We start from the raw sequence: 24,859 nt of genomic DNA, 5'->3' as shown, positions 1-24,859 counted from the left end.
GCTCATTTTTTTAAGTCTTAAGATATCTTTTCAAGACCTAAATACTATTTTAAAATTTTAAAAATGCAGTAAGAATACAACTACGTAATAGAACTGTGGATAAGCAGGGCGCCTGGGTGCCTCAGTCAGTTAAGTGTCTGCCTTTGGCTCAGGTCATGATCCCAGGGTCCTGGGATCGAGTCCCACGTTGGGCTCCCTGCTTGGCAGGGAGCCTGCTTCTCATTCTTCCTCTCTTTCTGGCTCATGTTCTCTCTCTCTGTCTCAAATAAATAAAATTAAAAATCTTAAAAAAAAAAAGGAAAGAAAGAATTGTGGATAAGCAATGGAAAGTAATTTGTGAGAAAAGATTATTGTATTGGGGTGATGGGATTATGAGTAATTTATTTTCCCTTAAAAATGTATATTCATATTGCAAAGTATGATAAATAGTATCTTTAGTAATTTTTTCTGATTGTAAAAGTATGTTCATCTTAGAAAATGTAGAAAATAAAAATACAAAAATGAAAATATTATTCATCATCTACATCTCTAGATATCAATATTATCTTTTTGGTATATTTCTTTCTGTGCTTTTCTTTAGATGCATCTGTGTATGTATGTGTTAACTGTATATTTTCCAAATTTAAGTAACTCTTTATTGCTTTTTTTGTACACTGTTGTTTTCAGGTAACCACATTTTTTTTTGTTTGTTTGTTTGTTTTTAAGATTTTATTTATTTGACAGACAGAAATCACAAGTAGGCAGAGAGGCAGGCACAGAGAGAGGGGAGGCAGAGAGCCCGATGCGGGGCTCGATCCCAGGACCCTGGGATCATGACCTGAGCCGAAGGCAGAGGCTTTAACCCACTGAACCACCCAGGCGCCCCAAACTGCACGTTTTTGAACATTTTCCCTTGCTTGGGATTTCTCTGCACCATCATTTTGTCTTACTTGTTTAAAGATTTTACTTATTTACTTGAGAGAGAGAGTGAAGGGATGGGGGAAGGACAGAGGGAGAAGCAGACTTCCTGCTGCACAGTATGCCCCACACAGGGCTGGATGCCAGGACCCTGAGATCATGACCTGAGCTGAAGGCAGACGCTTAACCAACATGCGCCATCATTTTAAATCACGTTAATTTGTGTTGTCCTCGTTCATGCATGCACCCTGTTTACTCAGCACATTTCCCCCCTTGTTGGACATTTAGGTGGTTCACTTGTAGTCATTATTTTCTGGGTTTATGTAGATGGCCAAACAAGCCATCTTTACCAAAATGTGTTTCTTCTACAGAACTTTTTTCTTCTCTTTATCGTTGCAGTGGTGTCGGGTTCATCATCCAGCTCCAAGTACGACCCAGAGATCCTGAAGGCTGAGATTGCTACCGCAAAATCCCGGGTAGGGCCCCTTTGCCCGCACTGCGGAGGGGGGTCACAGAGGCAGCCCCAGGCCCCTCTCCCTGCCCGCCCACAAGACCGGAGCAGGTGCTTCCACCAGGCAGTGGCGGCCGTGGCGGCCCGTGCCAACCGCCGGGATCCCGAATGATAGCAGGGGCGGAGGTTGTCACTGTAATTGTGATGGTAACCACAGCTGCCATTTCACTGCATCCCGGCACAGGGCTCAGGGCTTTATGTCTCGTGTTCTTGAAGCAAGCCCGTGAAGCAGCTGTTGTCCGCATCTGCACTGTAGTGATGAGCACACACAAGCTGAGGGGAGCCGAGGAGCTCGCCCGGGGTCACAAGGACTCAGGCTGCCTCCACAGGGCTTCACGCCATGTGCTGGTCTTCCTAGGTGGTGCATGCTCTTCATTGTCTTATTTAACTGCTTCACCATAGTGACTTCCTGACTTCTTGGGGATTAATAGGTTCCCCATTGTCCTGATGTGGAACGAAAGCAGAGCAGTTAAGGGACTTGCTCAAGGGAAAGCCAGTATTTTGAACAGTGGTTCGGTTACACTTCAAGTAGGTTCTCCAAATTCACATGCCTGCAAGAAAACGTGAAAGGGGGCCGTGGGCTTGGGGTGAAGCAGGAGGGACTGGTGGGGAGTGAGTGACCGAGGAAGCTGGCCCTGTCTAAAGGTGTAGTTGAGTTGCAGCCCTCCTCCACTGGGGACGTGCTGGGATGAGGGCTCAGAGTCAGCAGACCTTCTAATTTTAGAAAACAACTATAATTACGCTTGTTATAGGAAATCTCTCAATGTTTCATTATTAGCAGTTAACTTTTTTAATTTAATAACTGCAAGCCAAACAAAGCATTCCTGCTGGTCCAGTCTGGCTCCATGGGCTGTGTCTTGCCTCTCGCCTCCATACCCAGCACCCATGTACCCGTTACCTGCTCTAAGTAATGTACAGCCCTACGAATGACCATGTTTCTCATCTGTCTGAATGGGAAAGGGAAGCTCAGAGAGGCGAGGTGGCTTGAGAGAGGTCACCCGGCTAGGCAGTAAGAAGGCTAATAAGCTCTATCTCAGGTCAGGGAGCATTGTCCACTTCCTGTTTCCCTCAAGTGAGGGCTGACCCTGGATGACCTGCAGGACAGCCAGACTGGGCTGCCGACCGCATGAGCAGCTGCAGAGACCAAGGCAACATCAGTGAGGGGAAGGTGTTAGGACCATGTGGCCCAAGGGATATCAACCTGAGGCATTATGCAGGGGCTGTGGGGGGCTCTAGGATCCCTTTGGAGGAGAAGGCAGCCCACAGTTCCATATCTACCTCTGATCTAGCCCCATCTGTGGTCTGCTGCCATCCAGGTCAATAAGCTCAAGAGAGAGATGGTTCACCTCCAGCAAGAGCTGCAGTTCAAAGAGCGTGGCTTTCAGACCCTGAAGAAGTAAGTCCATTGTGTCTGCGGAGTGTGGAAAGGTCCCATCCTCCCCTGGCTGCCCCTGTCTGTCTCTCTGTAAGGCCACTCATATCATTCAATTCCAGTTGTCCACTGGTATTTACCAAAGATACTGTCTCCCAGGGTTGAGGTGTGGAAGGAGAAAAGGAGAATTATTTCTCTCTCTCTCTCTCTCTTTTTTTTTTTCTTTTTACGATTTTATTTCACAGAGAGAGAGAGAGCATGCAAGCATGAATAGGGGGAGGGGCAGAGGGAGAAGCAGACTCCCGCCAAGCAGGGAGCCTGATGCGGGCTCCGTCACAGGACCCTGGGATCATGACCTGAGCCGAAGGCAGATGCTTAACTGACTGATCCACCCAGGCGCCCCAAGGGAAATCGTTTCAAACCAGAGTTCTCTTTGTCCTCTGAATTCCTGAAGCCATTAAAGTCTGTTCAGTTCCCTTGAGTTTTACTAGGCAGTCACAGAAACAAGTTTGCTGGACATTTCTGGTCACCTGTCTCATCTCCTCCAGAAGATCCAGTAGGATCTGGTACACACGCAAACAAAACACACTCTTCTTTCCCCTGGCCCCTAAAGACGAGCAGCTCATGTGCCCCCTGAAGGAACAAGGCTCTCTTCCACAACACACAGATCACCAGACGAATGTGTACAGTGCCACGCTCACTGTACTCTGCGGGCGACTTACGGAATTTCCAGGGTAACTTTGACCAAATGGAATGTTGAGAAGCTGACTTGCCACCAGCAAACAGCTCTGTTGTTTCCTAAGAGCAGGTGCATTGATTGCTATTATCATTATTACACTAGCTAAGATTTGCTGAGCAGTTTCTCTGCCAGGAAGCACTTTCAGTGTTTCTGCCTGGGTAACCTCATTTCATCCTCATTGCTACTCTATAAGGAATGTTCTTGTAGGAAACCGAGTTCCATAGTAGGTGCTCAGTAAGCATTAGCTTCTTGCTGTGAATAGTCACACAGGCAGTGAATACTTGTGCGTTGAGTCATGTTCGGTGCGTCTGGTAGACTCGGTGTACAGTCATTGCAGGGTGTCTGGGGGCCTCTTGGAAGCCCAGGGAGAGCATGCAGTCCGTTTCTCTATTGTAAGGGACATCTCACTTAGATTCCCAGGGAGGCCACATCCCTACACACAACTGCTTCTCTAGTCACTTGCTTTTCTCCCTCTCTCTGCCTGTACCTTTTCCTCATCCTCTGCACCTCAGATCCACCCCCACCACTCTGTGACCGCAGCTCCAAACCTTGGGATGCCTGCCTCCAGGCTCTGTGAATCGAGGGAACTGTGACCACTCTCAGGGTTTGGTTGGTTCTTATTCCCATCTTCCTATGCCCCCAGCCCCCACTGCCTGGCAGGGGAGCTACCATGAACACCCCACACACAGGGTCTAAGAAAGTATAGATTGTGTATAATACATTTTTGTACTATAAATTATTATAAAATACGGTTTTATATATGTGTGCTTCTATAGATACATACATTATTAATATACATCTATATCCATATGCCACTGACAGCAAGAGCAGGAATATGAGCTTAGGGAAGTCCTGTTTGTGATCTATAAAGCAAATAACCTCATGAGCCCTCCAGATTCTGAACGCATTGTTTAAAGGTTACTCACTCCCATGTCATCTTACCGCAGGGGCCCTCCCCCACCTTCCTGCAATCCTCAGAAGCTTCTGGCTAGAACATTTCCCATTATTCTCTGAGCCACCACAAACCTGTTTTACCACTTTGTCACCCTGTAGCAGCATTGAAAATTCTTGTTCTTTGGTAAGCTGACGCTGAAACCCCAAAGACAAGCCTCCTTTTTTTCCTCCTCCCTCCGCCCAACTGATGTTTGATATCAGGCCCAGATAAGACTCATGGCAGCCCTGACCGCCCACACTCCTTACCCGGAGCTGGCTCCGTGTTCGGCGTGAGAGAAGGCATCTGCTTTCTTGCACACCTTGGCATAGAGGGTTAAGAATGTAGCCTCAAGAGGCAGATGGCCTGGGTTCAAATTCCCGTTCCCTGGGACCTTGCAAAAATGACGTAACCCCCTTGAGCTTTGGTTTCTTTCTCTGAAAAGTAAGTGATCATGAGATGAAACGGAAGTGTGTGACAGTGCCTGGCAGTGAGTGTAAGGGTCAGCAAGGGATGTGGGGGGATGACCTGCAACCACTTGCTGGCTTAGATTTGTGGAGGAACTCAGAGAACTCTGTTTGCCCCAGGCTAAAGGCTATGCTGGGCAAACACTATGCATCAGTCACCTCAATTCACTGCCTCTTCCCCTTTAAGAGAAGTTTTTGTTCTGCCTTGTTTTATAGATGAGGGCACTGATGAGGTTGAACATAGACCATAGCCTGCCACCCCACCCCCACCCTGCCAGTAAGCAGCCAGGCAGGATTAGAACCCAAGACTGCTGTGTTTTGCTACTCATGTGCTAATACCTTCCTTTCTGGCTTTATCCTTAATAACCCCCTCCTCATACCCAGAAAACATGAGGCCTATTTCCATGTGCTTTGGGATCTTTTTCAGAGGCTAGTGGTGGGAGGTGATCTTGTCACTTCTACCTCTCAGCCTCTCCCTTCACAGAGCACGGGAGAAGGTGAAACTCATCCAGCTGTCATGACCATGTTCGTGGTTAGCAACCCCAGTTTTAAAAAAGGGAAAGACTGGTGAGAATTGAAGGACACCTCTATGGAGACTAAAAAGGAAAATTGAGATGAAAGCTCGGGACTTGGGTCCATCAGCTGCCTGGAGCCCTTGTAAATAGCAAAGAATTGAGACTTGGTGTGTCCTCCGTTGGGGAGGAGGGCCGTGAGGCGTCTTTCCCCATGTCCCCAGAGCCTCCCTGCCCAGGTGAGAGTTGTCTGGGCAAGACCGAAAGGAGTTGGCTGCTGTCAGAGCCTTTGCCCTGCTTCTCTGTGGCTGTGCTGTGGCTGGCGGGTGTGTGACTCTCTGGACAGCTGCGTGATTTGGAAATTCTAAAACACACGCAGCCCACTACACCCTCCCCTCCCCTGCAAACACACAACTTTTCTTTCCCTTAAATAAAAAAAAAGAGAGAGAGAGAGATCCATTCACTGAGCACATAATGGCGACCCTTTGTTCCCCTCCCCCTCCCCCCCCAATCCCAAGAGTGTTCCCTCTTGGAGCTCCTCTCTGGAGCCAAATTCCAGAGCCTGGGTTGCTAAGGCCCCTGAGAGAAATCAGGTAGAGGCTGTTTGAGGAGCCCAGGGCACAGCAGACAAACCGCTTCTGTCTCATCCTGCTGAGGATTCAGAGCCTTCCTCACCCTGCTGGCAGAGGACGGCAGGGCACAGCCCCCTCCCCGGAGCCCCCAGCCCTGCTCAAGCAAATGGCATCTCTCCTGCACCCTTCCCCCCACTTGGGGCAGGACCACCTCTGGTCTTGGGGGACCCTCCTCTCCACAGAGCATCTCGGGCAGGCCTCTGCTACAGAAAGTTCCCTTTAGACTAATTTTTCAAACTAAATCTGAGACCGGTCTTAGCCAACCTGGCAGGCTTGCCCAGGCCCAAGTCCTCGAAAGGAATAGACAGGCTATTTTTAGTGGGGACACATAAATGGGGCTTTGTTTTCTCTCCACGGAGGCTGAAATAACGGACGGGCAGGGGGAGGGCCATGCTGAGACCCGGGTTCTCTCCCTCTCTCCTGCTTGGAGGCACAGACAGACCGGGATGAAAACCTGCTCCGCTGCCGTCAGTGATTCCCCACTCAGGTTATTTTTAGCCCAGGACAGTTTGGCCTCTAGCAGGAAACCAGAGAGGAATGCCTGTGAGCGGTTTCTCATCCTGAAATAATGGGTTTGTGGTGTTCCCTCAGACTGTAAGACTTCCTTTTCTCCACTGGGGACTGAGACCTCAGGCCTAGCCTTTGGGGAAAGTGTGAAGCAGTAAAACTTCATCTCTTTCCTCCGAAGCTCCTCCACACCACAGCGTCCTTCCCCAGGGGGGCCAGACCTCCGCCATCTCTAGTTTGGTCTGATCTTCAGAAAGCAACATCAAGACCCTTAACCCTTTTTTTTTTTTTAACTCTTTCCACCACCAAAATGAACCCAGATGGGGTGACTAGATAAGCTGATTTGGTCCATGCATTCTAGTCCACCACCCGACTATCCATCCTTTATCCTGTTTGACGTTCCTAACATTTTCGTGAACATGAGCAGGTGACCTTATCCAGATGTTTTCAGAGGAGCAATCCAAGCCTCCATGCATTGAGGGCCATGCCCAAGGTCACACTACTGAGTCGCAGGGCTGGGAGTTTTTCATCATTCACAGCTTTCCTTTATTGTGCCTGTTGACTCGCAAATACTTATTAAAGCCAGTGGGTCTCAGCTGGGGATGATCTTGCTCCTCTATCCCAAGGGGCATTGGGCGAAGTATGGAGGCGTTTTTGGTCATCACAGCTTGGGGTCAGGATGCTCCTGGCATCTCGTGGTCAGGGCCAGGGGTGCTTCTAAACATCCAACAATGCACAGGACAGCCCTCCACCACAGAGAATCATCCTCCTCAAATGTCAAGATGTTGAGATTGAGAGACCCAAGGTAAAGGGATGTTCTGTGCCAGATACTAAGTTTATTAAGTCCCACCCCGTCCCAAACCTGCCAGTGATCAGTCAAGAATACCACCATGTATAGCACTAAGTAGAACACAACGTAATGGTTGCGGTGTCATAGCTACACACGGTGTTAGGGGAATTCCTAGCCCAGCCTGGAGGAGGGAGGGAGGTAATCAGGGAAAGCTTCCTGTAAGAGCTGGTGCTTAGAGGACCCTTTACTTCAAGGGTGGTGTCGCTTCTGCAGCCCCACACCATGAGACATTTCATAGGTACCTGCTGTGCCTCATCCCACAGGCAGGACCTGGGGAGGGCAGGTGTGCAGGACAGAGAGGAGCCTTCTTACAGGACTGAAGTCCATCGTCTGCTTTTCCCCTGGGGAGACTAAGACTCCATCCCTCACCCTATCTTTGTTTGACCTTCCCCATTGACTATTTCCTAGAATCGATAAGAAAATGTCTGATGCTCAGGGCAGCTACAAATTGGATGAAGCTCAGGCTGTCTTGAGAGAAACAAAAGCCATCAAAAAGGCCATCACTTGTGGAGAAAAAGAAAAGCAAGATCTCATTAAGGTACGAGAGTTCCAGGGATCGGCGGCGGGGTGGGGTGGGGGCGGGGGGTCCCACGTGGATTTCTCCCGAGCACCTCTCTGGGCCAGGACTCACAGGGTTTCTGCATGATGCACAGTCGCTGAGTTCTCCGTGCTCGTTTTCTTGTGCTTCCAGTCTCACAGAGTAGGGAAAGGAGGTTCAGAAGCAGTAGGTGACTTGCGTAAGGTCACACCACTGGCAGAGTTGCAACAGGAGCCGGCTGCCCCAGTCCAAAGGTCATGTCCTTGCCGCTCTCTCTGGCCACCTGGCTTCCTTCTCAAAGGACCAGATAGGGAGGTGGTTTCGACCTCGATAGCCCCAACATCAAAATGTAACATCTTCCTAAGTATTTCGTCGCCTGTTGTCTGTGCTGAGGACTGAACAAATGAGGGTCAATGTGATTTCACGTGCCGGGCCCTTTACACGCATCGTGCCTCACTTGTCTCTTACACTAGCCCTACTTCACCCCTTCTCACAGCTAACAACGGTACAGCTCAGAATCAGGGGTAGAGCCAGGATTTGAACCCGTGAACGTGGACTCAGAAGCCTGTTCTTTTAATCCCTGGACACTCCACCTCCCCTCACAGGAGCCACCCTGACCTCTGAGATACTGGGTGTGTTTGTGTTCCCATTGGCAGATTAGGAGTCAGGCTCCTTTATCATGAAGGAAGCTTTACATGAAGCTTTATCCTTTTCGTGAAGGGAGCTTTACGGTCTTTGACAGAGAATGATCTTGAAGCTCTTGCCCAGGGCAGCAGCCCGATGAAAACATCCAGGCCCTGGTTGACAGGGAGCCGTGTTTCTATTGTAATTAGCAATTAAGAGTGCTGAGTCTTCCGTCAGACAAACCAGGCCAAATTGTGCTCTGTCATTTGCCAGCCTTTCCGTGGAAAAACTCCCTTATCAATAAAATGGGGCTAATCCTCAGTCATGTCTCACAGGACCGAAGTGAGGATTCAGTCAGCTGGTGGTAAAGCTGACAGGTAGTGAGAATCAGCTGTACTAGTACCTTAGCCTGGTCACCTCTTTAAATCAGTATGATAGTCCCATGACATAGAACCTGTGGTTCTTCCTGTTTTTCAGGAGAGGAAACTGAGGCACAGAGTGCTTCTTCAACTAGCTCAGGTCCCATAGTTGGGAAGTAGCAGTGCAGGGATTCCAAGTCAGGCCGTGTGGCTCCAGAGCCGGGGTCCATACCAGTCTCTCCCAGGGAAAAGCCCCGGCCCGAGCAACTACCCCCTTGCTGCTATCTCTTTACTACCTTCCCGGAATGAGCATGGCTTCCTACTGAATGACGCAAGGCAGAGAGGAGAGCACGTGGAGGAGGACAGACCAGAGCTCCCTCCTGGGCAGTTGTGTTGCTAACCCTGCCCTCCCCTCTTTAGAGCCTCGCCATGCTGAAGGATGGCTTCCGCACGGAGAGAGGGTCCCACTCTGACCTGTGGTCCAGCAGCAGCTCTCTGGAAAGTTCGGGTTTCCCGCTGCCGAAACAGTACCTGGATGTGAGCTCCCAGACAGACATCTCGGGAAGTGTGAGTAGGCCGTGCGTCCAGGAGGCGGCTATAGAGGGCCGCCACCTTCTTGTTTCTCACCTGAGGTGTGGACCAGTGTTTCTCTGTGAGCCTGGCTGTTAACTCAGCCTCCTGGAGCTCTGTTCTCTTGCAGACCTCTTGGCCCCAGAATGACATGAGGTGACAGTGTGAGGAAAAGCCAGTGCCGGTTCCATGGTCCCGGGTGTTGCCTGGCCACGTGCTTGCATCTCTAGATGTTGCACAGAAAGCAGGTCTGAAGGACCAGGGTCTCTCTCAGGCTCCCTTTTTACAGATTTGTATCACCATTCTGTTTTTCTTTCACCAGCTATAAAGCAGGTGATATCTTCCTTCTGTTTGTCCCAAAACATTACATGCGGCTTTCAGACAGCTCTCTTCAAAAGCTCAGGCTGGTCACAGTAGTAAATAGTGTGAGTGCCTTCCAGATTTACTCCATGGAACTTTTAGAACAGGACTGACCCACGGCCATCTGGCTCGTTTGGAGAACTGTTGTTTTCCGAGAGCAGGTGACATTGCACAGACCTACCTCCCAGCCTCGTGGCTAAATGCTGTTCTTCTCTGGTTACTTGCGCTGTGTCCCCACTTGTGAGGAGAAGCTCTGTCCATGTCTGCTTGGGTGAGCCCTGGAGCTTCCTGCCGTTCTTGACAGAATGATGCGGCCAGTGGGCTCTGCCCTCCCTCTCCATACTACCCAGGTGTTCAGCTCCAAGCCACATAGGCCTCCCTGCCAGTTCCAGGACCTTCTTCTCAGTCACTCACTCAGTGTTTCAGTCCTGGCTGCAGCCTCCCTGAGTTTTCAGCTGGGCGCCCCCCCCCCCCCATCTCTCCCAGGATGTCTTTCTTGTATATTGGTTGCCCCTGTTTCCTTCTGACCAGCTGTCCTCCATGCTGCTGGGGCTTGAATGGGCTCCAAGCCATTCGGGGCTGCAAGATGATATTCTGGGCGCTCAGCTTCTCTACTGGAAGTGATGGATGTCTGAATTTTGGGGGTCTTCCCACAGCCTGCAGGAAGGAAAGTGTCTGCCTGACTAGCTTCCCTGCTATCATACAGCCAACTCAGTAATTGGGGGCTATTCTTAGTTACTTCCCACGCAAGCTGTCAAGTCTCTCATGGGCTCTTGAAATCCAACTCCGCACCGGCCACAATGGCCCTATAATTCCCGACTTTGTTCTTTCCCCCAGTTTGGCACGAGCAGCAACAATCAGTTGGCAGAGAAGGTCAGATTGCGCCTTCGATATGAAGAGGCTAAGAGAAGGTAATTAGGGGCTGGGGACGGGATGGCTCCAGTGATGACAACCACCATTGCACAGTGTCTGCTCCTTGCCTGACTTTTCACACACCTCCTCCTCTTTAATCCTCCACGATTATGATGATAAGGATGACGATCTTTATATTTTAACCCTCTCTGAAGCTCAGAGAAGAAATGACTGAGGCAGAGACACTTAACTAGGTAAAAAGTGTGGCACTGTGCTTTGAACCCAGATCTGTGAAACCTCAGAGCCTTGTTCTCTTTCCACTGACTCGGCTCGGTTTCTGTAATCAGGGTTTTCCAGTGATCCTGTGAGTAGCCTGGTTTGAAGGAGCACAGCGGACGTTTTAGGGATAAGGTGAAACAGACCCTGGATCCTGAGCACTACAGTGTCTCCTGCCCAACGGGGAGCCAGCTGTGCTCACAAACCGTGTAGACCCCAGTTGGGATCCACCACCACAAATAAAATTAAGACCATAAGCAAAGCTATTATTTTTGGAGCATCCATTATGCAGCAGGTATTGTAGTAAAGCATCTTTATGTATATCATCTCACTGAATTTTAAGAACAACCTTATAGCGTTCTCCATGTATTATTATCTCCATGGTAGAGAAGAGAAAGGTAAGGTCTAAGATGTTTTAGGACTTCTCAAGATGATGGAGTCAGATTCTGAACTCTGGAAAGTCTGGCTCCCAGTCTGCGACCTTCTTCTTCTTCTTCTTTTTTTTTTTTTAAAGATTTTATTTATTTATTTGACAGACAGAGATCACAAGTAGGCAGAGAGAGAGGAGGGGAAGCAGGTTCCCTGCTGAGCAGAGAGCCCGATGTGGGGCTCGATCCCAGGACCCTGGGATCATGACCTGAGCCAAAGGCAGAGGCTTTAACCCACTGAGCCACCCAGGCGCCCCCCCAGTCTGCAATCTTCTTAAGCACGGAGCCAACCTTCCTGGGAAGGAACCCACAGAGTGTGGGGGTGATTGAAGCCAGGCATATCACATCCACATGCTACCTGGCCCACAGACATTTGACACCAGGCCACACAGAGTATGGCAGCACCCGACTCTGCCCCTCTGCCAACTCTGTGTGAGCAGCAGAACCCTTCGCAGCAGTGATGGAAATCCTACAGAAACTAGAAGTATCAGAAAAGGGAATTTGTTGGCTTATTGATTTCCAAAGTCATAGGATAAACCAGCTTCAGGCACAGCTGGATCTAGGGATTCAAATCATGTTACATAGACTCAGTTTCTCCCCCTCTCCACCCTGCTTGCCTTTGTTTTGACAGACTTTTCTAACAAAATGTAAAGGTGACCCCCCAGCAATTCTAGAGTTATATACTATCGGGGCAGCAACACCAGCAGAAGGAGGACCTGCCTTTCCCAACAGATTTGATGGGTTTTGAGTTTGAGGCTCCCTGGCTTTTCCTGGTGAACCAATCATTGTTGCAGAGTTGGAGGAATTAGAATTCTCTGAAGGTCCAGGCATGGGTCATGTGCCTAACTCTGGGAAGGGGATTGAGATCAGCTTTGTGGGAACCAAATGGCTTAAGTATGGGAGGAGTGATTTCCCAAAGAAAATGTGGAGTATTGTTAACAGAGGAGGAGAAATTGGATCTTAGTCAGGAAGAGAAAACACACTGTGCATTATTTCAGCTCCCCCTAGAGGCTCAGCAAAACAGCAGGACTTCTGCATTTGGACGGCCCCTTGTCCCCTCCAAAGGGGACCACTCCGAACCCTGGATCCATTCCAGCCTACAGTAATGCCTATCTTAGAGGATCAGTTCTGGAGAGACGCAAGGACTGCAGTCCTCCCTCTGGGGGTTGAGCCATTAAACTTCTCATCGCAGAGCTTCCTGGCTCATGTGCCATTACCCAGCTTCAAACCCCCTTTTCACCCAGAGGTAGTTTAAGTGTCAAGGACAGAGCGGCCCACTGGATGGAAAGCAGAGGCTGCAGGGCTTGAAGAAGGGAGGGCAGGTGGCTATAACGAAAAGTCTGCACACTAAGTTTTGTCATGTGTGCATTTCTGCAGAGCGAGTCTAGTGCTTTTCATCAGATCCACCAAAAGGTGGGTGGCCCAAAGGTTAAGGAGCACAGGGGAAAGCTCCCCTAGAAAGTACATGTAAGCATTAAGCATTGATCACCCCTTCCGTGTACCACCCCTAGTGGAGCCCCTGCCAGACCTGCCCAGACCACTCCATCCTCAGAGTGGCGAAAGCTACAAAGTTGTCCCAGATTACTCTCTTTGTGAATGTGGCATATAAATTAACCAAACCAAGAATTCCTCTGATGCACTTGGCTGGGAATGAGCAAACCCAGATGTGTTTGTCTGCCTGGAATTTTCATGGCACACTGCGGAGATTTTGTCCCCAGCAATGTTTCTGTAAACGAAAGGTTGGGCCACACATCTGCAGGTAAGATCGAACTGGGAGTCCAGAGGCCTGGGCACACGTCAAGTGCCAGCCGTGTTTATGCCATGCGGGCTTCGGTGAGCCATGTCCCCTGTGGCCCTCTGTCCCATAGCCTCACCACCAGGTCTTATCCACACCGTAGGGGTTGGGTGGGACAACAGTGTGATGCCGAAAGCCTTTGCGAAGGCTGAATCCAAAAGATTCTGTCACGATCCCTTTGAGGTCTTTGTAGCACTCATCTTAGTTACATTGTGAATCTCATTTTGGTCCAAAGATAACTTTATTTCTGTCCGGCACCTGGCAACGTATAAAGAGCTCTGGGTGGTGAGTTTTCATTCGGTTCTCATAACCCACCTTGCAGGTTCCATTACTGACCCTACCTTACAGGTGAGGAGACTGCATCTCAAAGAGGTTAAGGGATAGAGCTCCCAACTCCTTCCTTTTAACGTTCATAAGGGCCTGTGGTGTACCAGGCTGTGTGCTGGAAACTCACATTACCAGTGATCTAAGACTCTCCGGCTCAAGGCCTCTGACCCCAGTCTCTGGCTGGGAACGACCAGTGAGCAACCGCAGTGTGCGCTGTCATTGCAGTGGGCTCCCTGAGGCCGGTGGCTGAGCACCTGTCCTGTGCCGGCTCCTCTGGATACATTAGTGGCTCATTTTCAGAGCAAGGCTCAGGGAGCTTGCCCGATGTTATACACCTAGTAAGTTGTCAAACCAGGTAATAAAACGGTAGCAGCAGAAGTATTCATTTGAGTGCTTACTCTGGGCCAAACACCGGGTTTTTCGAGTCCCTGGAATATGTCTAAAGCCTCCCACCACAGCCCTATGACAAAGGAGTTTTCGTTATTCCCTTCAGAGACACGAAGCGACTTGCCCAAGGTCACATAGCTGGCAGTAGGAGCCTATCGCCTGGTGGTGAATCCGGCTTTCTGTTCTACCAGGCTCCTGTCCCTCAGGGCAAGGACATTGCCTTGTTGACATCTCCTCCCCACCCCTGCAGAGCCCACTCATTTCTGGCACAGGAGAGGCACCACATGGGTTTGCTAGATAAAAATAGGTTCCTTGACATGCTGGTCCAGTGAAGACAGTCACCACCAGAGATGGCTCTGAGGCTGTCACAGCTCCTTGTACATAACCTTGGAAACACAGCCTGTGACCCTGCTCCCGCAGTGCCCCTGGGCACACCCGTCACGCTTGCCTCTCCGCCCACAGGATCGCCAACCTGAAGATCCAACTGGCCAAGCTTGACAGCGAGGCCTGGCCGGGAGTGCTGGACTCGGAAAGGGACCGGCTGATCCTCATCAACGAGAAGGAGGAGCTGCTGAAGGAGATGCGCTTTGTCAGCCCCCGAAAGTGGACCCAGGGGGAGGTGGAGCAGCTGGAGATGGCCCGGAAGCGGCTGGAGAAGGATCTGCAGGCGGCTCGGGACACGCAGAGCAAGGCCCTGACGGAGAGGTACAACTGGGCTGGGGCCAGGAGCGGGCATGGGACCCTGCCCTTGCTGCCTATCTGTCCTGCTGCCCAGGCAGGGGGAAGGGCGAGGGGGGCCACCTAGGACACCAGGGCTCCACCCTAGGAACACCCAGTCTAGAGATCCCACAGCTCTCCGAAGTAGCCCGCTGGGGAAAATGATTCGCGTCCAGAATGCCAGCTCCCTGGGAGTTCGCACGGGGAGTCCTGGTACCAAAACGTCTGCTCAGGTGCAGGGTTTCAGAAGTTGTCTTGTGACTAAGGTCAGCCGCATAACCCTATGTAAGGGAGACCAGTCACTAGGCAACTTTGTGACGGTGACTCTGTGATGCAGAAGTTTCACGAAACCGTGCATACTCTTTCTCTGCGTTGTAGCCTCTGAGACTGTCTCTCTTACATTGCGTTTCTTCTCATGACGGTCACGACCCACCAAGCTGATGTCACCTCAAGCTGAGGGGTTGCACTTTGCACTTTGCAAAACACTAGTTTAGATGGGGATGCAAAGTGAGATGCTTCTAGGGGCCAGGCAGGCAGTACCCATGCTGGAAGCCTTCATGGTGGCAGACTGGTTCAGGCTGGCGTGCGCAGACCCTGCTTGCCTCAAGTGGGTGCCGACTCCCATCTCCAGCAGGTGGGAATTCGGGCCTTGGGTGGCCAGAGGTCCCCATACTTCAAGAAAAGAGTTGTTTGCATTTTTAACTTTTAACCCCTGGCAGCTAGTCCAGTAACTTTTTAAAATACTGTGAAAGCCAAATTGCCTTCATCTTTGGGTGTGGTTTAGCTCAAAAGCCACTGGTTTGTGTTCTCTGGATGACAGACTTTATTTCCTTCAGGGTCCCACCGAGCTCCACACCCACAATGCACAGAGCACAGCCCTACGTTGAGAGTAGGCCCTGCAGTCCTTAGGTCTCATTCATTCATTCATTCTGTCCATCTGCCCATCGTTGGCTTAAATAAATATTTGAGAAATATTATGATGCACGTATTTTCTGTGCAAGGCAGTTTGGAGGATTCAGAAACTATTAAGTGGCAATCCCAGTCCCAATGCCTTTAAAATCTATCCTGGTTATTTTCACTTGTTTTGGCAGCAGACTTTGAGCAAAGTCCCTGCCCTTCGGGAGCTTCGAAGTGAAGGAGGTGATTTTCAAACGTACGTGTGTGTGTATGTGTGTGTGTGTGTGTGTCTAGGGACAGGGATGAGCAAGAGGGTTGAGAGGCAGAAGCCCTGTTGATAAAGCAGGTGAAGTGACCTGCACCCTAGTGGAAGCAGGCCAGGCGTCCTAGGTGCCTGGGTGCACGCTCTCTGCGTCACCTCGTGACGGGCCCTGAGATACCTTCAGGGAGGCTTCTGAACTTGACAGCACCCGACTCGCGATCCTAACCTAGCCCTGAATAAGCTCCATTTGCACATCGCGGGGTGCCAGATGGATCAAGGTGAGCAGCCTCTGCCCGGCCTCTTATAAGCAGGCACATCAGAGCCCAGCGCTGATGGCTACCAACAGAAGAGAGGAGAACGCCAGCCCAGCCATCTTTTGTCCGTGTCTACAGCCATTCACTTCTGGTCCCGTGTTTGTCTGTGTTTATCCCTTGGACCCTGTTGTTCTCTCTCTAGGTCTCTTTCTCTCCCATTGTTTCTCCTGTTCATCTCTCCTGTCTGTCTGTCTGTCCGTCTGTCTGTCTCTCTCTCAGACTGGGAGAGTCATACTCCTCACCCTCACACATCAGCTGCTCCACTCCAAGGGCCTTTGAGGACAGGAATAGACTCATCCAGGAGGCACCCCACAGGCCTGCCAGACCTCAGTCACAGACATCTCAGCACCCCCGTCCTACCCGCCTGCTTCCACTCTGCCTTTCCATGAGCCCCCCAGCACCACTTCTGAGAGCTGCTCTGCATCACACACAGGGGGCTGGGTAGAGCGCAGACGCCCTTGGCCTGTCCGCAGGGACCAGTTCCCCAGTCTGAGATGCAGCCCAAGCCCTTGCATTGTGAGCCAGGACCCCAGGTACAGAGATATAGCTTGTGGGGGTTCCAGCTCCACCTTCTGGATCCTCTCCCTACTTCCACGCTGGATGCATTTGTGGCTTCCCAGCATGTGCCAGGCATCACACGCAAATGCCATACGGCCCGCCAAGCCTAGCACCCCCGGAGGAGGGCCCGACACCTGTGTATTGCTCCAGGTGGCTACTCCCCCATGCTCAGGAAGTCGAGGGCCCCCGATTCCCGGTCCCCTTGGCATCCTGGCGGGGCTCCGGTGGGACCTGTATTTTCTCCCAGAACACGTCTCTGTGACATTTCTCCCAGAGAACAGGAAAATGAAGGTGGAAATGGTGAGCCCCAGCTGCTTGTTGGCCCCGCAGCCCCTGCTCTGAAGGAGAGTCAGGAGACTCCACAGCCCTCTCCGTTCTGTTGGGTCAAGTGTTTTGTGCACTGTGGGCTCCATCTGCTGGCCCGCCACCAGCCCCAGGCAGGACTCTGGAAGAACAGCACCAGGGATCAAAGCAGCCGAGACCCAGGCCAAGTCCCTCACCACCTTGCTGAGTCGTATAGCGCAAGCTCTGGTCTTCGTTGCAGAGCCTGTGTTGCAGGTCTCAGTGTGTTGGTGGAGGTTCGGCATGGTTAGGTTTTTCCATGAGAAGGAACTCTTTCTGCCAGCCCCTAGCCTGGACTGGGTCAGTCAGTCCCTCTAGCAAGGTGGCATAAGGGGCTATGGGCCCCACAGTGGAACACGTCTGTCTGTGGAAAATAGAGCAGGCAGGTCTTTTAGCGGAGAGAACGAATTTCGCCTCCCTCCCCTGGGAGAAAGTGGCCCTTGTAGCAAATACTGCGCGGAGCTCGGGAGGAGACTGGAAGAGCAGGACACGCTGGTGCAGCAGCTCCGTGTGCCTAAAACCACCTGCCAGCCCTCAGAGATGCAGATGCATGGGCCCTGCGCCGGATCTTCTGATCCAGTTGACCAAAGAAGACCCAAGAAGGAGCATTTAATTAGCACACCTCGCTTTCCGCTCTAGGTCATCTGCGGACCACACACTGAGAATCCTAAATAGTGGCTCCGTGAGGGCAGCCCACGTCCTGAGTTTGTGAGGGCACAACCTTGCCTGATGGAGCCCCTCCCCGTCAGATGCTGGGACCTTGGGTGGGGCTCCCTCCAGTAGTTGAAGGGGGCTGTTCCAGGGGCCAGCACACTCCCTGGAGCCCACTCAAGCTGCCCTCCATGTGGGATTTCAGGAGAGGCTGGGGGTTGAGGGGTGGGCCTGGATCCATCAGATTCTTCTAAAAGCAAGAATTTTGCTTCCAGGGAGGTCTTTCATACCCACTTTCAGCCATGCCTCCATGCAGATCTTTGCTCCCACAGTCAAGGACACTGCACCACACTCACCCGCCCCTTCTCTGGGCTCTCTGGGCCCACTCACTCGGGCTCCTTTGCCTGCTATTGCCAATCCGTTCAACCGTGCGGTGCTGTATATACTCAGAGCTCAGTGCTGGCCCCTTCCTTTCCCCCCATTATATTTTACCCTACGGTGGTGCATTCGTTTGTCAGGGCTGTCGAACCAGAGTACCACCAAACGGGTGACTCCAATAGAAGAAATGTATTCTCTTACAGTTCTGGAGCCTGAAGTCTGAGACCAAAGTGCTGCTAGAATTGTTTCTCTGGAAGTTTCTCTCCTTCGCTTGACGATGGCCATCCACACATGAACGTCTGCTATGTTTTCACTTGGTCTGCTCTGTGTGCAGAGTCTGTGTCCTAATCTCTTATAAGAACATGGGTCCTGTTGGATTAGGGCCCATCAGTATGACCTCATTTTAACCTTAAGTCCTTAAAAGTTTTTTCTCCAAATACAATCCCATTTTGAGGGCGTGGGCCATTAAGACCTCAGTATATGAATTCTGGGATAGAGGGACTTGGTCTAATCCATAGCAGACGGTCCTGTCTTCCGCGTGGTGATCCATGTGTTGGGGGCTCCCCACCTTCACAACAGCCCAACTGTTCGGCGTTCGTGCCCACACATCCACACACATTTCTTATGGAAGAAACTGTTCTCTTCCCCTGGGCTGCCCCGCCCCCACCTTCCCATCTCCGCAGGAGCCATCTCAGATCTGTTCAGTTGCTAGTGGCAGGTACCTCAGTCTTCCTCCTGCCTCCCTCAGCCTTTCCCCTCATCCAGCCCGTGACCTTTCTCTGTCCACTCGAGTGTCACCCTGCCCCACGCCATCTCAATCACACCATCGTAGCCGCCCCAACGTCTTGTCCCTGCCTCCCATCCACAGCCTCCTACCCCTTTTCCTCACGGCAGCCGTGGTGACCTTAACATGAAAGAGTTCCCTGCTGTGATTCCCTGCTCGGAATGTTCTTTCCCCTGAACTTTTCCTGACCACCTCCTGTCCATCCTTCCTATCAGCTTAAATGTCTCTACTAATCAGCAGGTCACCTGCTGCAAGAAACAACCCCCAAAATCCCCATGGTTTAACACAACAGAAGCTTGTGTCTTGCCTATATAGCGACCAGTCGAGTATGCGTGGCTGGTCTTTCATGTGTTTGGTCTTTCAGGACCTTCAGGACCCAAGTTCTTCCCACCTCCCCTCTTAGAGCCCTCCCGGCAGCTGGGGCTGGGGGGAAGATCCACCAACTTAACCATATCAGCCTGATGGGCCTTCCTCACTCACATCCTGTTGGCCGAAACCCTGTCCCATGCTCCACCCACCCAACTGCCCGGGAAGCTGTGAAGGGGTCCGGGAAGCTGTGAAGGGGCCCGGCTGTGGGCCCAGGGAGCGGAGGAGAGCACAGATCTACCAAGAGGCCCAGCCACACAGTCATCTGCTCAAAAAGGCCCACCTGCCAGTCTCAGTTGGGTCTCTCCTGCGTTCTTTTCTGCCATTCTGTACTTTTTCCTCGTAAACCTTGACACACAGCGTGTTAATTAGATACTAGAGATCCGAGTATTCTCTTAATATTTACCCCCACCCCCCAGCAGAACGTAAGCTCCGTAAAGAGTAGAAACTAGTTCTGTTTCGCTCACATCTTTATCCCTACGTATGCCAATGACAGTTTCTGTTATGAGGCAGGCACTCAGCAGATATTGGCCGGTGGCTAGGGGCCAATGGATAGGAAGGAAGGGGGAGAAAGAGAGGGAGGGATGATTGGGTAGAATTCTAAATCTGCCACTAATTCTCTAACTTGAAGTAAATTACTTAACTCTAAGAGTCTCAGTTTCCTCATACTTAAAGTGGTAAAGCCATTTTTGCGGTGCAGGATTATTGTGCAGATGGATTAAGGCTTCGTTATACATTTCATAGCACAGCCCCTGGCATGTAGTAGGGGAGTATAGCCATTACTAGAGGGTCGTATGTGGAGGCCCTATCTCCCCAAACATGGTAAAATGCTTCCGGAAGATTCTTGTGTATGTGACTGTGGGTTTGTGTACATCTCCACAAGTACCTGCCTACGATTCCCGTTCAGGTGGACAGAGGCTGGATCTCCTGGGGCTCCCCACTCATGCCCTCTGTCCCTTCAGGTTAAAGTTAAACAGTAAGAGGAACCAGCTGGTGAGAGAGCTGGAGGAAGCCACCCGACAAGTCGCAGCCCTGCACTCCCAGCTGAAAAGGTGAGTGGCCGTGAGTGTGGCCGCGGGGCTGGGTTCTGCCCTTCCAGTGTGCTCCACGGCTTGAGTGTGGGCATTTCGAAGCACTGCAGGCAGCTGGTCAGGCTGGTGGGCTTGGGCTGGGCCCGGCGTGGCCAGGGGCTGGGTCCTCCAGCTCTCCGGACTGTGGTGCCCTCAGTCCTTCTGCCAGCACCAAGGAGCAGGCCCCCATTGTGTGTCTCACTGACGTCTCGAATACCTGCCCACCCGCTTTCCCGACACATGGAACGCAGGCCTCAGGCCTGGGCCTTGGTGGGCAGCAGCGCATCGCTGGGATTTAATAACATTTTGTTCCATCAGAGATATGTAATGCTCGCCTTCTATTTGCAGTAAGTGATGCTGCTTTTCCAATTACACTTAGGATATAAAGTTTCCTTGTAAGATAAACATATTAAAGAGTAATGACTGAGTTTATTTGAGGAAAACTATCAAGAAAGAGGGCTGGATTCATACAGGGAACAAGTGTGAAAATGGACTAGGGCCGGTGGAGGTTTGGGAGACAAGAAAAGGGGGACTTCTAAGGCAGCTGACTTGGGTCTGAATCCCGGCTCTGGCACTTCCTGGTTATGTGGGCTTCTGAAGGTGTCCTCTTTAGTGAAATGGGGGTGCAGGGTCTCCCCTGAGACTGTCAAGAGGGTCTAACAAAAATAGTGTTGGAAGTGGCCGTAGTGTTGTTCCGAGCCAGGAAGGAGGTTCCAGAGGGCCCACTCCGTTCTGCGTTACTCACCCTCTCTTCTCTCCCTGCCCCCAGCCTCTCAAGCAGCATGCAGTCCCTGTCCTCAGGCAGCAGCCCTGGATCCCTCACGTCCAGCCGGGGCTCCTTGGCCGCCTCCAGCCTGGACTCCTCCACCTCAGCCAGTTTCACTGACCTCTACTATGACCCCTTCGAGCCACTGGACTCAGAGCTGCAGAGCAAGGTGGAGTTTCTGATCCTGGAGGGGGCTACGGGCTTCCGGCCCTCAGGCTGCATCACCACCATCCATGAGGACGAGGTGGCCAAGACCCAGAAGGCAGAGGGGGGCAGCCGCCTGCAGGCCCTGCGCTCCCTGTCTGGCACCCCGAAGTCCATGACCTCCCTGTCCCCCCGCTCGTCCCTCTCCTCTCCATCCCCGCCCTGCTCCCCTCTCATTGCTGACCCCCTCCTGGCTGGAGACGCTTTCCTGAGCCCTCTGGAGTTTGAAGACCCAGAGCTCAGTGCTACTCTCTGTGAACTGAGCCTCGGCAGCAGCACCCGGGAGAGGTACCAGCTGGATGAACCAGGAATGGAAGGCAAACCACTGGGCCAAGGTAGAGAGCATCATATCCAGAAGGGGGACCACAGGGAGGGAGGTGGGTAGGACATGCCCTCAGGCCTGAGCACAGATCCCAGTGATAGTTGTGGTCATTCACTGACGTCTTTCTGTGTGCCGGCCTTCACATCTCTATCAAATCATTTATTCATTCAGTAGGCATTTTTTATGTGCTTAACATGTTCTGGGTCATGGGCTAAGGGGGTTTTCCATGGTGGACTCCTTCACTCAACAGATATTAAGTATCTATTAAAACTAAATGCCAGGTCTTGTGCTCGTGGATGTACACAGGTTCCTTCATTCATTCAGCAGATAGGCCATGTGCCAGGCACAGGATTAGTCACAAGAATACAGCGTTAAGGGCAGGCAAGCTTAAGGTCCCTGTTCCCAGGAAGTTCCCGTGAAATGAAGGCACAGAAGGTCACTATATAGTCAGACCAATGAAAGCCCTAGAAGGAAAATTAATGCAGTGGGGGTGGGGCTGCACATTCAGACTGGGCTGTAAAGGAAGGCGAAATTCGAGTGGATGGTTGATGAGTGAGAAGGAGCCAGCCTTGGGAAAAGCAGGAGCTGACCTCTGAGGCCAGTGTTTAGAGGTCGCCAGCAAACCAGAGAATCAGGCAGAGTCCGGGTCATTTGAGGCATGGCGGGCCATGCTAGGGAGTTAGGATTTTATCCTAATAGCAGCAGGGACCCGTGTGATCGTTTGAAGTGGGGAATGATATGATCTGGCTCCCATTCTGCATGGGGTTGGAAAGAGCATTTTGCCATGGATTGAGATTCAAGTTGGAATCTTTAAGACAGAAATGCTGACAATATAGCTAAGATTTGTCAGGAGAGAAATTTTTCATTTTTTTGCAGCAACTACATATTAAATTATAATAGTTAGCATTTATTGGGGTATATTATGTGATGGGCAATGTGCTTTATACAGTGAAATGGGTTATTTCTATTATGCCCATTTCCCAGATGAGGAAGCGGGTTCAGAAAGGTGGTATTGCTTGCTCTAGGTCCCCAGCCAGCAGGTGGGGAAAGAAGGGATTGGAACCTGGGTTTTCCTGCCCGAGCACCCAACCTCTTGATCATCGCCCTCCTCTCTAGATGTGAGGCTGCTCTGTGTGTTTGCTTCTGAGACACTCTGGTGCTTACTGGCCCCACCATGCCCATCTGGTGTGAAGGTCAAAACTGAGCCGGGTGCCCAGGCGGCTCACCTGCCATTCCCAGGCTTTCCTGGCCGTCAGTTATTGAATGCAGGTATACAGCATACAGTCACTGTTATGTATTTACTTATTTAAGCCTCATAACAACTCTGTGAGATGGGTGCGATTTTTATCCTCATTTGCAAAGGAAGTAGGGCTCAGTAAGGTCAGTGTCACGGTTAGGAAGTGGTAGAATCGGACTGGCACCAGGACCACCTGCCCAGATCCACACTAAGACTTGCCGGCTTTGTATGCACAGGGCTCCTCCTCCTGGCTCCTCATGAGGCCAGGTGGGAGATGCTGGACCCATCACAGCGTTAAGGCTCCAGGACTAGGCAGGATGGCTGCTGTGATGCCCAGAATTATCCATCCGAGTGCAAGGGCCAATGGGAGCAAGGTGGGGGGAAGATGAGATTTCCTGGTTAATTAAAGTCTCCGCTGGGTGAGTGCCAGCCATTTCCTTAGAAGAGGAGCCGAGAGATCCCTGGGGCTCCCTCATCAGGAAGGGAGTCTTGCCGAGTGCTCTCAAACAAAAATAAAAATAGGCTTCCTACGACAGCAGGTGGCCAACTTCAGAAAATTGCCCCCTGGAGAGGAGCGGGTGTGGGCGGAACCTCTAAGGAATCTCCCCAAGCTCCTGACAGTCTGTTGGAGGCTGGCGGTGAGCCAAGTAAGGGGCCCAGCAAGGTGCCAGAGCGACCCCGCTCCTCCCTGAGTGTCCTTGGGGCTTGTGGGCCGAGCACCGCACATGTCCCAGGACAGGGTTTTCCTTCGCACCATCTCCAAACGCCATCCCCGCGGTGAGCGATGCCAGGCTGAGCTCTGACACTAAGCAGGTTATGCGATTAGTGCTGCTGTTCAGTCAGCAGACAAATTAATCTCCTTAAGTGGCTTAGTGGAGGGTGGAGATGCGTGGGTCTAAAGGCAGGAGGTCTCCACTGGCCGCAGCAGGCATGAGACACGGGCTGGGAAAGCTGCACCTAGATGGTCTCTTGGCTTCCCCCAGGCTCGCTGTCCCTATCCCGTCCCTCAGCCTGGGCTACCCCCAGTCTCTTCTCCGGGCTGCCCCAGTGCCTGGCACCCAGCAGGCGCTCTGAATGCTGGCTTTGGTGTTGAAGGGCCTGAACCCAGTCTTCCCCACTGCATGGAACTCAGGAACTGTCCTGTCCCTCTTGATAGCTCAGAGCCTTGCAGTGGACCTGGTTCACCATCAGCGCTTGCGGCTTAGGGGAAGAAGGAATGTGCAGCACGGGCCAAGTGCCTGGTTGGAGCCCTGGGTCGGAGACTTTGGAGGGCCTCTGTCAAGGGCAGGAGAGCTGAGGAGCAGACTTAGGAATGGGATGGAATAAGCCGAGTGGTAAAATCCTCCCTTGTTTTCCTCTTGCCCCTCCCAAGGGTCCAGGGGCTGTTATTTTGCCCCAGATGCGTAGGGATCCATCTAGAAGGCATCAGCACAGTGGTGGAAATGACTGTTGCAGTAAGCATAGTGGTACTGAATTTCGGTCGAGTGCTTTCCCGCATCAGGCTCTGTACTGAGGACTTCACTAGAATGTCCCGTTGGGTCCTCCCAGCAGCCTCATAGGGTAGGTGTTACTTATCCCATTTTATAGAGAAGGCATCGGCGGCTCTCTGGCCATGTCCCAGCATCACAAAGCAGTAAGTGGTGGACCTGAGATGTACACCCAGGCACTTGGGCTTCCAAGTCTGGGATGTTAAACAGCAGAACCCTACACCCTAAAGCAAGGCAGGACCTTGCTGTCGAGTTCAGAGGTGGTATTGGCAGGACCGTCTTAGGACAGAGAATAGATCAAAAGTGTATGTTCCAAAGACAGTGTCCTGGTTTCTGAACCTGCCTTGCCATCCTTTCTTTGTCCCCCTTCCTCCTCCAGCTATGAATACAGCCCCGGGATGCAGCCTGAAGGTGGCCTGTGTCTCAGCTGCTGTGTCAGATGAATCTGTGGCTGGGGACAGTGGTGTGTATGAGGCTTCCGTGCAGAGGTGGGTTGCTGAGTCTTGGCTCTCTTTGGGAAGTCTGAGAATGCAGAGCCCGGGCCCCCTCTGGTATGTGGGAGGGCATGGC

The 24,859-nt window shown here is 51.7% G+C and overlaps 1 protein-coding gene across 2 annotated transcripts in view; it reads left to right on the top strand.

Annotated features, from left to right (window-relative positions):
- The window catches only part of WWC1 (WW and C2 domain containing 1), a 149,807-nt gene that overhangs the window by 90,695 nt on the left and 34,253 nt on the right, over positions 1–24,859 (top strand). For both annotated transcript variants that reach the window (XM_045999085.1, XM_045999084.1), the window contains exons 4-12: positions 1,297–1,373; positions 2,725–2,804; positions 7,827–7,956; positions 9,360–9,506; positions 10,707–10,780; positions 14,397–14,639; positions 20,166–20,255; positions 21,043–21,578; positions 24,669–24,777. In XM_045999085.1, coding sequence (XP_045855041.1) covers positions 1,297–1,373; positions 2,725–2,804; positions 7,827–7,956; positions 9,360–9,506; positions 10,707–10,780; positions 14,397–14,639; positions 20,166–20,255; positions 21,043–21,578; positions 24,669–24,777 — 1,486 coding nt within the window. The remainder of the gene's footprint in view (positions 1–1,296; positions 1,374–2,724; positions 2,805–7,826; positions 7,957–9,359; positions 9,507–10,706; positions 10,781–14,396; positions 14,640–20,165; positions 20,256–21,042; positions 21,579–24,668; positions 24,778–24,859) is intronic.

Source organism: Meles meles, chromosome 3, assembly GCF_922984935.1.
Source record: "Meles meles chromosome 3, mMelMel3.1 paternal haplotype, whole genome shotgun sequence".
NCBI classification, from domain to species: domain Eukaryota; kingdom Metazoa; phylum Chordata; class Mammalia; order Carnivora; family Mustelidae; genus Meles; species Meles meles.
The sequence above is the reverse complement of the archived record's forward strand: the minus strand, read 5'-3'. Positions and strand labels throughout refer to the sequence as shown.